Source organism: Microcebus murinus, chromosome 11, assembly GCF_040939455.1.
Source record: "Microcebus murinus isolate Inina chromosome 11, M.murinus_Inina_mat1.0, whole genome shotgun sequence".
NCBI classification, from domain to species: Eukaryota; Metazoa; Chordata; class Mammalia; order Primates; family Cheirogaleidae; genus Microcebus; species Microcebus murinus.
Genome location: NC_134114.1, coordinates 74,563,210 through 74,580,134, shown reverse-complemented (window position 1 = coordinate 74,580,134; position 16,925 = coordinate 74,563,210). Strand labels below are relative to the sequence as shown.

Genomic DNA, 16,925 nt, shown 5'->3' with positions numbered 1-16,925 from the left:
AACTGAAGTATTCATTAACAAAAATAAATTTCATGAACTCATATTTAAAAGGCCATTTTACTACGTTCTAATTGTTTGATTTGGGGAAAATTCTTCAATTTTTCTGAGCCTTAGTATCTTTATTTGTAAAATGGGAATAGTAGTCTCCCTCTCCACAAAGTTATTGTGAGGATTAAATGAATTAACAAATCTAAAGCATTTAACACATTAGTATTCAATTACTCTAAACTATTAATTATATGTAGAAAACAGTAGACTGTGGAAAAAGAAATATTGAAGATAACTAAGATGAAAAAAATGCTGGAGCCAGAATTCAGTATAAGATCCGATAGTCTCTGAAGCTCTGCTCTAAATCACAGTGTGATTTATCTTCAGACTGGCAGAGGTTCTCCATCTTGGGATAATCACTCCTGGAGCTTTTCAACTCTTATAGATCCTTAGGCCACTTCTTATGATAAAATATGAATACTTGAGGGTGGGACCATCACATGCATATTTTTAAAACATTTCCATAGGCTAGGAACCATCATATTTCCTATAGAACTCATCTTGCTCCAAAACACTTCTATGAAGAATCCCTTTGCTCCTGTTAACAGGTTTTTTTGGCCTCAGATATAATTTTATAACATGTGTATCATAAAGGAGTTAAAGGTAAATAAAACTGTGAGTAGATATCCAAAGTAGTGCCTTTGTTAGAAATAATGGTCAGTGCTTTGATAGGCAATTCAATTAGAAGCAATAAGCAGCAGACCCCTGTGGATGTGAGAAATAAACTTGATTAATCTACCCTTATCTTTATCCATCAAAGTCTATTTTACTTTACAGAGTAAAAAAAAAAAATAAAAGTATGGGGTATTTTTTAAATAATTCACATATTTTGAAAATGGAATACTAAAATCACTGGAAAGACAAGCTAAATAACTGGGATGCTTACATTTGGAGCTTAGGTAGCCACATTGCAAGAAGGAAATATTTATCAGCAGAAATGTTCCGGAATTTATCTTTTCTGAAAGATCGTATCTATTGATTTGACTTTAGAACTTAAGATTTGTTAAATCCTTAGCTCTGAGTATGGAGTATTGCAGATCTGACAAGCCAAGGACAACTAATTAAAGGTCACATATCTGTTGCTGGGAAACAGGTAAAGCTGCAGACATTCTGGACCCCCTGACTACACTGATTCTACTCTACCTATACTTTGGCTGATTCATCCATGAGAATCTATTGGTCCATGAGAAGCTTCTTAGTACTGTGCAAAAAATTAGAAAATTAGTCTGAGCATTCAGTTGAAAGGTTCAAAGATACATTTCTTTATGAGGCTGGCTGAGAATAATCATCTATCCTGTTGCAAAAACAAACAAACAAATAATAGAGTATGTTCTATTTTAAGGAGGGAGGTTGAAACCTGAATGGATGAATGCTAATATTCATCCATTCAAGATTCAATGAGAAAAATATGTAGAACAAAAGAATAAGAGTTAAAGTCTAGAGTTTAAAAATTGTCATGTTTCCTGCTTTGTAGATAAAGGATAAGAAAAAAAAAATCAGCCTAAGCTGCACTCTAAGTCAAGAAATTTTTTTAGGCAAAGGAGTGAGCAGAGTAGGAGGATGAAATGAACTTGCACTCCTTTTTAGGTAATAATAATAGAGGTGGCCCGGGTTGCCCCCAAAAGGACCCTAGCAGATTAAGAGAAATAACTGTCAAGAGATGTTTAGCTTACTTTGCTTCAAAAAGCCTATTTGAGGAAAAATTACCTAATTTCAGCTTATTCCTGGTGACATGGCCTGGGTACTGAAGGCATCTGTATAGCAAGAACAGAGAGAGGAGCAAATACCAAAATATGTCCTAGAATCAGATGTAAAAATAGAATCAGGTACCCAGCTATAGATACTCTGTTGTGGATCTATAATAAGATCTTTCAATGGGAGGTGCAGCATCCATAGTTTCAAAACCAGCCAGACATGAAAGTTTTGGGAAGGGTCCCTCCTCAAATTTCTTCTCTTCACTTTTACCTCCTGCCTTGCAACATGCTATTGGCATGGACAGGAAAAATACATTGGAGACTATGGATTTAAAATGTTTAATTTCTGATACAAGGAATTAATAGTGTGAAAGAAAGGAAATGACATCTTAGTAAATCAAGCATAAATCTGTACTGAGAATAATTTTTACTTGATTCTTATAAGTCACAGAATATAAAGCTATTTATAAAATACATCCTTGAAAGTGATGGGATAGGCAGAGGGGTATTTAGGGAAATAAATACTCCAATTGCCCATGTTTATGGAAGGGATAGTTTAACTGCATTTGTCCCTTCGTTTATGTTTCTTGTAAGTTCTTTTTTACCTTCCAACATAAAAGAAACAAACTTTCCTTTATTGCTTCACTTAATAGCAGTAGTCAGAGAACAAAATAACAAACAAACAATAGAAAACAAGGTAAAAATGATGAAACTAGACTGAACAAATGAAAAGGAACACAATTCAAACTGAAGTACCAAAAGAAAAACATAACAAACAAACAAAAACGGGGGTGGGGGAGAGGTGACAGGATAGGTGATAAAGGGTAATGGATTACATCCTTGGTAAAGCAACTAAACCCAAGAACTAGCTAGAAGCTGACAAGGTACACAGGTTGAACAATTAGTTCAGGTGTTTGTTTTCATAGCAGTGGTTACTTACCTAATAATTAAGAGAAATTGGGCAGAAAGAAGCTACTTGATTTTCTAGTCCCACATAGTGGTTGGTCAGAAATTTCCAGTTGAAGAGTAGAACATCTATAAATTACTTTAAAACCTATCCTTTCTCCCCATTTATTCTCTTCCTGATATATAAATTCAATGATAATAGTTGTATTGATCTCTAATTCCTAGGTTATGCTATTACCAATAAAATAGCTAAAAGGAGGTATAAAATGGAAAAGGAGAATAGTAACATGTTTTCAAAACATATAAGATACCACTATTTTAAAATGTACATATAGCTTTTTAAGTGAAAATCCTAACCATTTCATCTGATATATATATGTATATATATGTGTGTGTGTGTATGTATTTCAGATGTATAAGCTTGTTATCCTTTATAATATAGTCATCTAGAGAAATTGTATATTTCTAATAAAGTTGCTGTCATTGTCAAAACATTTTAACAGTATCCCTTTTAAAAGCAACTTGAAGACCATTTATAAAATGATCATTACTGTAGGTTGCCTTAATTACTAGAATTCATATTCTTTGCTAGATTTGATTCTTACTTTCAATGAGTTTTAAAGCAATAGCTACCTTATAAATGATAGCAGCTATTAAATGAATTATTATTGTTTCAAAGATACTCAATGATTATCCCATATCACAAATGTGAGCTTTTGGGTTAAATTTAATCCAAACATGTGTTTTATGTTAATAACATTTTAAAAGAGGGAAATTTAAGAAATCTGCAGTCTTGGCTTCTCTTGGAAACCAAATACTAAGGTTTAATAACAACGGACAAGTATTTTCCTGTAGTAACTATTAGTTGGAACTGAAGAGAGGATGATTCCTTTAGAAGAAATGTCTTCCATTTTAGTCCCTGTTTACCTATTTTTTATATATATGTATACACATACACACACACACACAAACACACACACACAAACATCATGGCGACTTGACTTATTGTGGAAAGCCAGTTGGCATACAAGTAAAAATAAAGTTGGCATTTTGGATGGCCAAATACTCCCATTTGTTTCCTTGCTAGAGGATTATCTATCCTTGCCTTGTTAAACTGTGGAGCAGCCTTAGAGTTCGTTTTGGCCAATAAAATGTAGGTGAAATTGAAATATATCACCTTGAGGCAGAAGCTTATGAGCTAGCATGCCGTTCATCATGTCTGCATGCTTAATTATGAGACAGTAAACGAGGTAGAAGTTTCTCCATTAGCTTTGGTCCTGGAGAAAACGAAGAGCAGAATCACAATTCATAACAGACATGTAGGATGAGTGAGAAATAAATCCTTGCTGCAACCCACTTTGGGAACCATCTGTTAACTCTCTATGACCTATTGTATCTTAACTGACACACATGTTTAAATTACCTCCCAGGCCTAATAAGCTACTGAATTTGTGATTTTCCTATAAGTTCTCTAATTTTTAAAATGTGAAAAATTGAACTAAATGAGGTTAAATAATTTATTTAGAGATAATTAAGTCAGTTTCTGCATACAGGTCTGACTCCAAAGACTGTGCATTTATTTTAATCCCTCATTCTCCTATACCCTAATATGATCGAGGCTTTGAACCATGCCATTATTGCCATTTCTATTTCACTATACTATAAACAAATAAAATGGCTTTAAAATTCATAGGTTTCTGAAATAGCTAATCAAAGTAGATATCTTATTTGTACATGGAAGTTGCTAAAATAAAATAACCCTTTTATGACACATTTTTCTAGAAATCATATAAAAAGACATATTAATATATAATTCTATAATCTTTAGGTTTATTTTATAAACATATTATTTGTAGTACTTAAAAGAATTTTAAATCACATTTGTTTCTCATATAATAACTCAGACATTTATTAGTATTTAAAAAACCCCAACACAAAGTAATAAATTTGCCTTCTTTTCCCCACAAAAATGGGAAATACATCTCAGTAAAGGAAAAATTTTAATTATTTTTACACACCAGTTGGTTGTTGGGATTTACAGTTCTTTAAAATATGACAACAGCAAAATAATTAACATCAACTGATAAGTACATAAAAGAAAACAGTTTACAATCATGTGGTAAGCAACAAACAAAAACTGATCCAAAAACACCACTTTAAAGTAATTTTCAAACAGGTAAAGTATTATAGTATAGCTTATCCCCAACAACCCTGAGCCCATTAATACAACACTCCTATACGTACAAAGATATAACAAAATGATACAATATTTATTTTAACAACAAATTAAAGTTTGTCATAATGTATGTAACTTAAATACCCTTCCCCCATTGATACAGTGGCTTCTTCTTTTTTTAAACATAGAAACTCTGCTCTTCACTATAGAAAGATGAAATTTTCTCATCAAAAGGCACATTCTTATCTGCAAGAAAAAATATACCATATAAGTGCCCCTTATGGAACAATTTAAACACATTTAAAAATATTCAAAGAGATTTGGAGAAGAAGGAAGAATATAATCAAAGTATTTACAGGAATTATAATAAAGGAAACCGATAAAATAAATGATTTTGTTTAGATTATTTCAAATAACATTGCTTGAATTATAATTCAAACTTTTCAAAGGGATTTTATATATAACTACTGTGAGTAAAGACTACGATATATTCATGATAAAGTTATACCCTCATTTAATAATCATAAATGACTTTGGTTTACTCAATTGTATATTGCAGTTGACCTTTGGATGACCTGAGTTTGAAGTGCATAGAGTCCACCTATATTCAGATTTTTTTCAATAAATACATTGTAAAATTTTTTTGGAGATTTGCAACAATTTGAAAAAACTTCCAGATAAACCTCAAGGCTTAGAAATACAAAAAAAAAAAAAAAAATTAAGAAAATGTTAAGTATGTCAGGAATGCATAATATATATATATATATATATATATATATATATATTACCACTTGCTGCCATAAATATACACAAATCTATTACAAAAAGTTAAGATTCATCAAAACTTACACATACACTTATAGACCACACATGGCACCATTTGCAGTCGAGAGAAATGTAAGCAAATGTAAAGATGTAGCATTAAATCAAAACTGCCTTAAATTAACTTTAGTATATAGTATACTACTTGAGTAATTTTGTAGTTACCTCCTGCTGCCATTCAGGTGAGCTCAAGTGTGAGTATTTGATTAAAATACATGTGACACTAATCATTTCCAAGTGAACAGTTTGTCTCTCTAGTAAACTGTGTATCGCAGTAAAATTAATCTCTTGCTTATGGTTCTCACATATTTTTCATTGTGTTTAGTGCAATATCATAAACCCTGAATAACACCATGCGACTCGTACAAGGTGCCACTAGTGATGCTGGAAGTGCTCCCAAGGAGTAGAGAAAGTCATGACATCAAAAAAAGTTGAATTGCTTGGTATGTACTGTAGACTGAGGCCTATAGTGGCAGTTGCCTGCCATTTCAAGACAAATGAATTCAGCATAAAGACTATTTAAGAAAAGAAAAGGAAATTTGTGAAACTGTCACTGCCACTATGCCAGTAGGTGCAAAAACCTTGCACATTTTACAAAATAATTTTTTATTTCATATTGAAAATGCAGCTTTTATGTGGTTGCAGGATTGCTGTAAGAAAGGCATACTTGTAGACTCTAATACCATTCAAGAAAAAGAAAAGTCATTACATGACCATGTAAAGCAAAAGGAAGGCAAAGGATCTAAAGCTGGGGAATTTAATGTCAGTTAAGGATAGTTTGATAACTTTAGAAAGACGTTTGGCTTAAAAAATGTCAATAGGAGAAATAGTTTCTGCTGACCAAGAGGGAGCAGAGTCCTCACAAAGAAAATCACTGAAGAGAAAGGATAGCTGCCTGAACAGGCTTTTAATGCAGATAAAAGTACATTTGCTCTGGAAAAAAAATGCCACAAAGTATATTTATTATTAAGGAAGAGAAGCAAGCACCAAGACTTAAAGCAGGAAGGGATGGGCCAACTCTACTGCTTTATAATAGCAAATGCAGTCAGGTTTATGATCAGTACTGCCCTTATTTATAAAGCTGCTAACCCTTGAGCTTTGAAGAACAAAGGTAAACACCAGCTCTTAGTTTTTTGGTTGTAAAACAAGGCGGCCTGGACAATAAGAACTCTTTTTCTGGATTGGTTCCATTGACAGTTTGTCCCTGAAGTCAGGAAGTACCTTGCTAGGAACTTCTTTTGATACTGGACAATGCCCCTGGCCACCCAGACCACTAAAGGCAACAAAAAGTGGTTGCTCAAACACAATGGCTCTAATTTAGCCTCTAGTTCGGGGGTCATCAGGGCCTTTTAGGCTCATTAACCACAACACTCTATAGAAAGGATTGTCAATGCTATGAAATAGAATCCTGATAGACAGAACATCATGAAAGTCTGGAAAGGAATAGAAAAAACTGTGAAAGCCATCAAGCCTGAAGCAATAAAATTTCTGCTGGAGAAATCTGTGTCCTGGTGTTGTGCATGACTTCCCGGGATTTACAACACAGTCAATCAAAGAAATCATGAAAGAGACTGTGGAGATAGCAAAAAAGGTAGGGGCTATAGGGCTTCAAGATACAGATCTTTGAGAAATTTAAGGGCTAACAGCCACTGCATGAGAGAAATTACCAGAAGATGACTTGATGGAAATGAGTGCTTCTGAACAAGTGCCAGACGATGAAGTAGAGGTGAAAGTTTCAGTGCCAGAAAACAAACTGACATTAAACAACCTGGCAGAAGGATTCTGATTATTAAAGACTGCCTTTGACTTCTTTATGAGATGGGCCCTCCTAGGATACAGGCACTGAAACTAAGGCAAATGCTGGAAAGAGGATTGGTATTGTATAATATGTAAATATCTTTAGAGAAACGAAAAAGCACAAAGTCAGATGTATTTCTGTGAAGTGACACCAAATGTGCCTGCCTCTCCTGCCTCCCCTTCCATCTCCTTCACCTCTCTTGCCTCTGAGCAAGAGTCCGTGTCCCCGAGACAATAAGACCAACTCTTCCTCTTTTTCCTCCTCGGCCTACTCAACAAAATATGTGCTAACAATTATGTGTTAGTAATTGAGTGTTACTGGTAAAGATTCCAGTTAACAGTAGGCTATTAATCGTTAAGTTTTGGGGAAGTACAAAAGTTACATATGGATTTTTGATTGCATGGGTGTCAGTACCTCTAACCCCTATGTTGTTCAAGGGTCAACCGTATAGTTATAGTTATTCATTTCTATAGTTTCACTAAATAAACTCTTTAACTGATCCTGTTTCTAAGCCTTCAGAAATAGATTCCTGAAAGCTGTGGACCCGGAAGTATACTTTAGAAATAGTAAATACTTTGGATATTTATGATATAGTAGCAAAAATTATCCATACAGAAGGCAAAGTTTTTCAATACACACACACAATGGGGTAAATTTGCCCATTTTCGCTGTGGCTCACGCCTGTAATCCTAGCTCTTGGGAGGCCGAGGCGGGCGGATTGCTCAAGGTCAGGAGTTCAAAACCAGCCTGAGCAAGAGCGAGACCCCGTCTCTACTATAAATAGAAAGAAATTAATTGGCCAACTGATATATATATATATATATATAAAAAATTAGCCGGGCATAGTGGCGCATGCCTGTAGTCCCAGCTACTCGGGAGGCTCAGGCAGAAGGATCACTCTAGCCCAGGAGTTTGAGGTTGCTGTGAGCTAGGCTGACGCCACGGCACTCACTCTAGCCTGGACAACAAAGCGAGACTCTGTCTCAAAAAAAAAAAAAAAAAAAAAAAAAATGCCCATTTTTTCTCTGTTTATTGTAATATGAAGTTACATTTTTATCACACACATTTTATAGATCTTAATTCTTTAATACAGCTTATACAACTTGCTTTTCTATTACTTAATCCAAATTTTAGTTTCTAAGAAACTTCTAATAACAACCATCACAATTAAAAGCACTTAGTCAAAGCAAAAGAATAGCCAAAGGTATGCAGATTTTACAAACTTAATAAATCTTCCTTTATAATCATTAGTAACACTTAGAACTTTATTGGAAATATGTCTAAAAATGAGTAATGCTCTTTTTTCATCTTCTTTTATCAGAATCTTTAGTCAGCAATCTATAAAAGGTCTCTAAATGATTAGTATAACCTAATGAGGTTCTAATATATTTTTACTTTGAGAGTAAATTTAAGCTTTTAAAAAAGGCATTGGAAGTTATTAAAAAATGATAACAATATAACACATAGACTTCATTTTACACAACCCTTGTCTTTTTAATGCTTGAAACTCATGCTCATTTTGATAATGAACTTGTGGATTATTAAAAAATTAATTAATTAAAATCAAATTGCAATTTCACATATTAGGGGAAAAACATAAAGTGACCAAAACCTAAACTCTATCAATAAAGAGCCTTTTGAACTTAGATGACTTATGAGAACCTAAGGAAGATCAAATAGCACCACAAGTTTTCTAATAGAGAAGTATTTATCATATGAAGAATCTCTTAATGTATAGCTTCACAAAAGTATTTTGAAACTCATAGTTAACCTCACAAAATACGTGAATAAGCAGAATTGCCTATTAGAACCTACTATATTCTTAATTTAGCATTTCCAAAATTTTCTTGAACCTCTTTATAAGACTGTCTGACCAGTTCTCCCACTCAGAGTATTTCATTCCTTGAGTGAGGACTCCCACAGAATTCTATCCTGGATGTTTTCATCCTGTTCAGCTCCTACACTATGTGCTATATGAAATCACACCATTCTACAATCCCTCCCTGGCATGACTAAAACACAAATTTAATACTGAAGAACATATGCTTTATCTATATGCCCAATAGGACATATTTTTAGCACATGAAGAATCAAACCTATCATCTTCCAGCCTTAAACCTTCCCTTCCTCACTATCCTCTTAAATAATCATAATGTTATCCACTTAGTCACCATTAGGAACAGTGAGGTCACCTCCGCCTACTTTTTATGTCCTGAATATTGCTGAGTACTATTATCTTATCAAGGTTTTTCAATTCTTTTCCCTCCTAGTCTCTGCCCTCACTTTGACACCTGTCACTTGACAGCTGAAACAGCCTCAAAATATTGGACCTTAGTTTTTTTCCAAACTCTAATTCACCTTTCACAAGGTAACCAGAACAAGGTAACTAGTACATAAATATGACGGTATCACTCCTTCTCTCAGAAGCATATAATGACCCATGAGCATTTTCACAACTGATTAAATCCAAATCCTTAATATTTTTTAACATGACCTTCCTGATTTGCTCCCAACTGACAGAATTTCCATGACTTCAGTACATATTCTGTTTTTCACAAAAGCTCACAGCATGCACACATTCTTGGAGCATAGGCCATACCATGGGTCATGCTTTCAACTCTGACATGCAACTTCTTCCCCTTTCACAGGCTCTTATTTATCTTAAATCTTTTTTAAAAACTGCAAATCAAATATCACTTCCTCAGTGAAACCTCCTATGCTAATATCTCTAAGTCACTTGCATGTTGTCAAACATCCCACAGCAGTATGAAAAAATATGAAGCATTAACATGGTATGGGGAAAATAACAAAGAGTTCCTACTGCCTGGTAAAGTGATAAATAAGTTGTAGAAGGCTGACTGGCAGACTTAAAGAAACCTGGAGATAGAACTAGAAGTACACAGTATAATCTACAGGGGTCTGTTAACAGGAGGCTGTTTTGGCAAAATGGCAGAGATATAGGCTGAAGCCCCCAAACCAAGCAGGACATGCCATGCCTCAGCTGCGGCCAGCAAAGACAGAAGACTGCAAATGTACCCTCCCCTATGAAAAGTACTGTATTTCATAGTTTATAAGACACACATATTTCATACTTTTACATTTCTGAGCTTGTGATGCATCTTAAAATTGATGGCATCTTACAATGGCTATCAGGTGGCAATTTCTTACATACTGGCCATTGCCTATAGATGCTAGTCAAAGCTCTTTGTATTGTTGTTACTTCAACTGACTTACATGCATTGTCGGTTTTATAAAGAATGAATTTAATGATGTTTAAAATACATTTAAAAAGATTATATCATGAATCACCACTGAAGCACAGTTACAGTACACGTAGAAAGACATGAATGAGAATAGAGAGTTATAATTTAATATTATTGAAGCAAATATTTATCACTGAACAATGGTATCAATTCTATGTATTCTTGCCAAGAAGTAAACATGTCTCTTGAGATTAGAAGATATTCCAGAAATATCTGCTGGTAAAAGAAACTGCTGGTTTCTGTTTTGAGAAACTGTTACATACCAATCAATGCAACGGAAAGCAGAAGTTGACACATTCTTCAGAAGGGAAGCATGCTGTAAAAGTACTGAGAGGCTAGTGCGCATGATTCTTGCAAAACTTAAAAATATTACATTATTTCATAATTAAATTGGCAGCTATTTTTTCTTTCTTAATGGTCTGCTTAAAATTAATAGTGTCTTAGACTAAATGAATAATGGTGTAAGTCTACACAGAACTTAAATCAATTTAGAATAAAAAGAGAGGGGAAAAAGGAGGGAGAATCTTTTATTAATGATATTTAAATCCTAAATTGACAAATTTTAAGCTGGAAATAACTGAACTAACCGAGATTAGAAAGTTCAAGTATTTTACCATTAGAATGTAAGATGTAGAAAAATTAAGAATGTCACATCCTTGGTCAACTACATGTTAAGGTGGTGACATGTATAGCCAGTATACATAAATTTATTTCAAATGTAGTCTCATGTGAAAAAAAGAAGGGGAACTATGACATTTAATGCTTTGATGGCTCCCAATGTAAGGGAGGGAAGGGAAGGGAAAGGAAGAGAAGGAAATGAATAATGCAAGAGGTGTTAGATCACCGTTGTTTTTTGTGGTACAGTAAAACTCCATGGTATACATATACCACATTTTATTAATCCACGCATGTATTGATGGGCACTTGGGTTGTTTCCACATCTTTCCAGCAGGTGGGAGGGGGGAAGAGGGGATGGGTATATTCACACTTAATGGGTATCGTACACACTGTCTGGGGGGATGGACATGCTTGTAGTTCTGACTTGGGCAGGGTAAAGGCAATATATTTAACCTAAACAATTGTATTCCTGTAATATTCTGAAATTTAAAAAAAATTTACTACATTCAATATATTGTGAACCTCTTTTCAAATAAAAAAAAGAAAGGAAAGGAAAGTGGAGGAGAGGAAGAAGGAAAGGAAAGGAGAGGAAAGGAGAGGAGAGGAGAGGGGAGGAGAGGGGAGGAGAGGGGAGGAGAGGGGAGGAGAGGGGAGGAGAGGAGAGGAGAGGAGAGGAGAGGAGAGGAGAGGAGAGGAGAGGAGAGGAGAGGAGAGGAGAGGAGAGGAGAGGAGAGGAAAGTGGAGAGGAGAGGAGAGGAGAGGAGAGGAGAGGAGAGGAGAGGAGAGGAGAGGAGAGGAGAGGAGAGGAAAGTGGAGAGGAGAGGAGAGGAGAGGAGAGGAGAGGAGAGGAGAGGAGAGGAAAGTGGAGAGGAGAGGAGAGGAGAGGAGAGGAGAGGAGAGGAGAGGAGAGGAGAGGAGAAGATAAAGAAAAACAACCCCCCCTCTTATTCCAAAATCACAAATAAAGCTTAGAAATCACTCAGAGGACATAAAACTTTGACCAAGACAGGTAGCCTGAATTCTAGTACCATCTTCGTCAGTTATTTGCTGGGCATTCTATGGTTTTTTTTTGTTTTGAAACAGAGTCTCACTCTGTTGCCCAGGCTAGAGTGAGTGCCATGGCATCAGCCTAGCTCACAGCAACCTCAAACTCCTGGGCTCAAGCAATCCTGCTGCCTCAGCCTCCCTACTGGCTGGGACTACAGGCATGCGCCACCATGCCCAGCTAAAAATTTCTTTCTATTTATAGTAGAGACGGGGTCTCACTCTTGCTCAGGCTGGTTTCAAACTCCTGACCTTGAGCGATCCGCCCGCCTAAGCTTCCCAGAGTGCTAGGATTACAGGTGTGAGCCACCATGCCTGGCCTTTTTTTTTTTTTTTCCACGTTAAAATGGGGATTAAACAAATAGTTTCCAAGTAAAATGAAATATGGTCTTTTTATGGCAGTTTTCAAGATGAAAACAGACAATGATTATAGAGTCCAAAACTGAGAAAGAGTTTAGGAGATTCAGTCCTACCATACTATTTGGTGAGCAACTTGTTAAGGAGGAAAAATCAAGACTCAAGAGACTGATTTAAACTCATTCAGTTAGGCAATGGAAGAAGCTCAGAAGTCCTTGAGTCCATATAATTGTATTCTGGTTATCCTTATTTTACCATGATAGGGGTTTAGTCATTAAAATCTAAAGAATAGAACAGATGTCAAATGCTCAATTTTCTGCTATTTACAGAATTCCCACTATACTAAAAATCGCTACTCTGGTTATGGCAATGGATTCTTATTCCTTCTAAAAACAAACAAACAACAACCCAGACAGGCACTCTATTCTCTGCTCCTATTGTCTCAGATATCTCTTACTTCTCTACAAAACTGTTACTCACAAATAATAATTCCTTAGAATCTATGTCTTCATTCAGTGACCCTCCCCAGTCCCAAATATTTCATTCTCTTCAATAGCCAAATTTGGCCTTTAAAAAATATTTTGAATAGTCAAATAGTGACATACTGTAAGTTAGCTACTAAATGTTTCTTCTTCTCTTCCTTTTGTTTGCTAATAAAAATGTTGATTTTTTTCCCCCCATGAGCAAAAGGGTGGCAAGGTCTGTTGGGAGCGGACAGTTCTGAGAAAGTCTGATTTCCTGATAAAGAGGCAGATGCGGCATGGGTTCTTGCCTTCCACCCTCTTATTGCCTAAAACACAGATACTACAGCAGCCATGTAACAAGAGTAAGACAAACATAAGGAAAGTTGAGAAAACTGTACAGATGTAGAACCTATAATCAAAAGGCCACTGAATTAATAGCAAGAACCAATCACTGCAGAGTTCTCATGCCATGAGAAAATCTTTCAAGTCTCTGCAATGCTGGGTTTACTATTACTTGTAGTAAAAGATCATTTTCCTACCTCACTCCCCCAAATCACCATGTTTTGCTATGTGGCAAAGCATGAACATAGTTATTAATAAATTTCAAGGAAAACTTACCTTGACTATTTTCCAAGATTCAAGAATTGTGTACATCATACAGTGATACAATTTTTTAAAAAAATGCATTATTTTAAGGAAAGCTTAAAAGCTAATCCAGAAAACCTTAAAATATCAAAATTGCTATAGATCTAAATCAAGCTTGAATAGAAAAACTATTCTAGTGCAGTTAAGAGTATTGTTAGTGTTTGTTCATTTCAATAAGTTTGCAAATATTAGACTCCTAGAGGTTTTTTTTTCTTCTAGGTCCTTTTAAATAAAATATAATGTCTTTGGATTTTAGATAATGAACATTATATCTGAGAGTGCCTTGGAAAGGTTAATGCCTTAATAAATATATTTAGGACTTTTCCCATCCATACACTTGAGGTCCTGGTCCCCACGCTGTCCTGCAACCCAATCTATATAAAGTCACCATGTGGTTGGTTATGTTCCCCTCCCATATCCATGTCCATCCACCCCATTACATACCTTAAAGATTCTGCAATCAAAATTAGAAAGCAAAAGAGACAGACGAAAGAAAGAGTAATACAGCAGGATCTTACATGTAGAATCTAATAAGAGGTAGAGAGTAAAATGATGGTCACCAGAGGCTGGGGGTTGGGGATCAAAGGAATGAGGAGTTGCTGATGAAAGGGTACCAAGTTTCACATAGAGAGAAGGAAGAGGTTTTGAGATCTATTGAACAGTAGGGTGACTATGGTCAATAATGTATATTTCAAAATAACTAAGAAAGTAAATCTCAAATGTTTCATGATTTAAAAAGGTAAGGAAGTGAGGCACTGAATATGTTAATTAGTTGAATTAATCATTCCACTTTTTATAAATATATCGAAATGTCACTTGTATCTCATAAATGTATATAATTATGATTTTTCAATCAAAAATAATATAAATACATTTTTTAAATAGAAAAAAAGATTCTATAATCCAATCAGAGCAGAATGTAAATCTGTAACCAAAGCAGCATTTTATTAAATGAATCAACTGCTATATAAGTAGAAACTTGTGACTCATCTGTTCTATTCTACAAGGACTTTCATTTAATGGAATTATTTTGAACTAGATTAATTAAACACTCTAGATCGTGCTAACACAATAGCTACTAGCCACATTTGACAATTAAAATTTCAATTAATTAAAACTAAATAAAATTAAAAATTCAGTTCTTCAGTATCGCTGCAACATTCCAAAGGCTCAAAAGCCACATAATGGCTGGTGGCTATCAAATTAGCACATTGTGATATGTAATTATTAATGGAGCAAGGCAAATTTTCTCCTGAGGCGCAATGTCCCCAAGAAAGTAAAACATACAGAAAAAACCTATGTGAAAGTTCTCTTTTGCTACCTGTTTAAGTAATGACAAACACAGCATAGTTCTATTTAAAAGAATAAATAATGTATAAACTATACTATTAGTAACACATCACTGGACAAACTAAAACATAAATTTCTTTCTAAAGTAAACATTAGTACTTTAGCACATTCTTTTATTCTATTTATTTTGACTAACTCTGGTGTTTATTCTGATAATATGTTATACCCGACAATTAAGGCAGAGTTTCAAAGATTAGAACTGTGCTATTTTCAAATTGATAACAGTTTGAATAAGATCTTCTTAATGAGGTTTCTGGCTATCAAATCTGCTATGTGATTCCGATACACTGATGTTACTAACAAGAAAATATTTTATGGCCAAGTAACACATTGAGCACAAAATGTAATGATATTAAATTTAATGAAGCAGAATAGAAGTAGCCCAAAAGCAAATTTAAGGCTTTTAAAATTAGAAACTTGGCAGAAATTACTAGACTACCCTTGAAGTTATAGAAGTATTAGATTTTAGAAACTGTTACTGAGATTGTCAAAATGTCCTCTAGTTTATATAATTATAAAATAATAATTTAAAAATGATTATAAAAAACAACAAAATAATAAAAAACAATAGCAAGAAGATATTTTTTCCATTTGGTGTTTTGAGTTGTAAAGCACTGTTCTAAACTGGTGTTTTTGAGACTGGGTTTGAATATTTGTCTCCAACATTTTTCTTTCAGAAAAATGAAGATAATTTTTAGTAAGCATACGCTGCTTCTGATTCATCATCAGTTTTTCTGCCTGAGAGACCTGAAAATTGTACCCAACAGTTAAAAAACTGAGATTCATTTTTGAATTTTATAGTTCCTTTGTACAAAATGATTTGAGTAACCAAACAAAAACTTCTATTGAATTCTAATTAAATTATATTAAATTCTAATTCTACAAAATTAGAATGGGAATAACACATTCATGAGAAGTTACATTAAGCAAGTGGCTTAAGCTACTTTTCCCACATAACCTACAAATTTTCCCTATTTGTATCAACCTCCATGTTTAACATGCTAGATATAGTAGTAACGGTGGTTAACTACTTGATATCCATTCTACCTCAAATAATCATTCTGAGCTAATCACTACACTTCCATTTTCCTCCCCAGGTTTTAGTTCAGGAATGATCCCATAACCTAATCCTGGTCAATGATGTGAAAAAATAAAAATAAAGGCAATTCAGTTGGCAGACTTCTGGGGAAACTTTTCTCATTCTTAAGAAAGAGACACAGGAGAGCTAGTCCCTAACTTCCACTGAAAGTTACTCTCTGGTTGTAATTATAGGGACTGCAAGCTTGATCCTATAATCAGTCTAAGAATGAAGATAACCCGTAAAGATGAGCAACACCAAGAGACTCACAGGATAGAGGAGCACGAGTCCTGGGATACCATGCCTGGAGCTGGCCCTATTATGTGACATTCTATTATACGAAATAACACATTTCCTTTAGGAAATTTATATTAAATTTTTAATTGGCATTTTCAGATGGTTCATTCTAATATGTGGTAACAGTGAAATATTACCCCACATCCTAATGACCAACAATAATCACTATTAATATTTTGATTATTTAAGGCCACATTAAAAACACCCTTCTCTTTGACTACAAAAAGCTAGTTTTATAAAACTGTAAGCAGGGAAACCCATTTATCTCTCTGGAAATGACTTGCTTCCTGTTATTTTGTGGATAGAATTTGGAAAATGAAAAAGAACTAATTTTAGAAAAACTTAAACAATGAAGAAAGCATCAG

At 34.5% G+C, this 16,925-nt stretch overlaps 1 protein-coding gene across 1 annotated transcript in view; it reads right to left on the bottom strand.

Annotated features, from left to right (window-relative positions):
• Positions 1 to 4,631: 4,631 nt before the first annotated feature.
• The window catches only part of FAM174A (family with sequence similarity 174 member A), a 34,644-nt gene continuing 22,350 nt past the window's right edge, over positions 4,632 to 16,925 (bottom strand). The window contains exon 3 of the mRNA XM_012773586.2: positions 4,632 to 5,070. Coding sequence (XP_012629040.2) covers positions 5,067 to 5,070 — 4 coding nt within the window. The 3' untranslated portion in view covers positions 4,632 to 5,066. The remainder of the gene's footprint in view (positions 5,071 to 16,925) is intronic.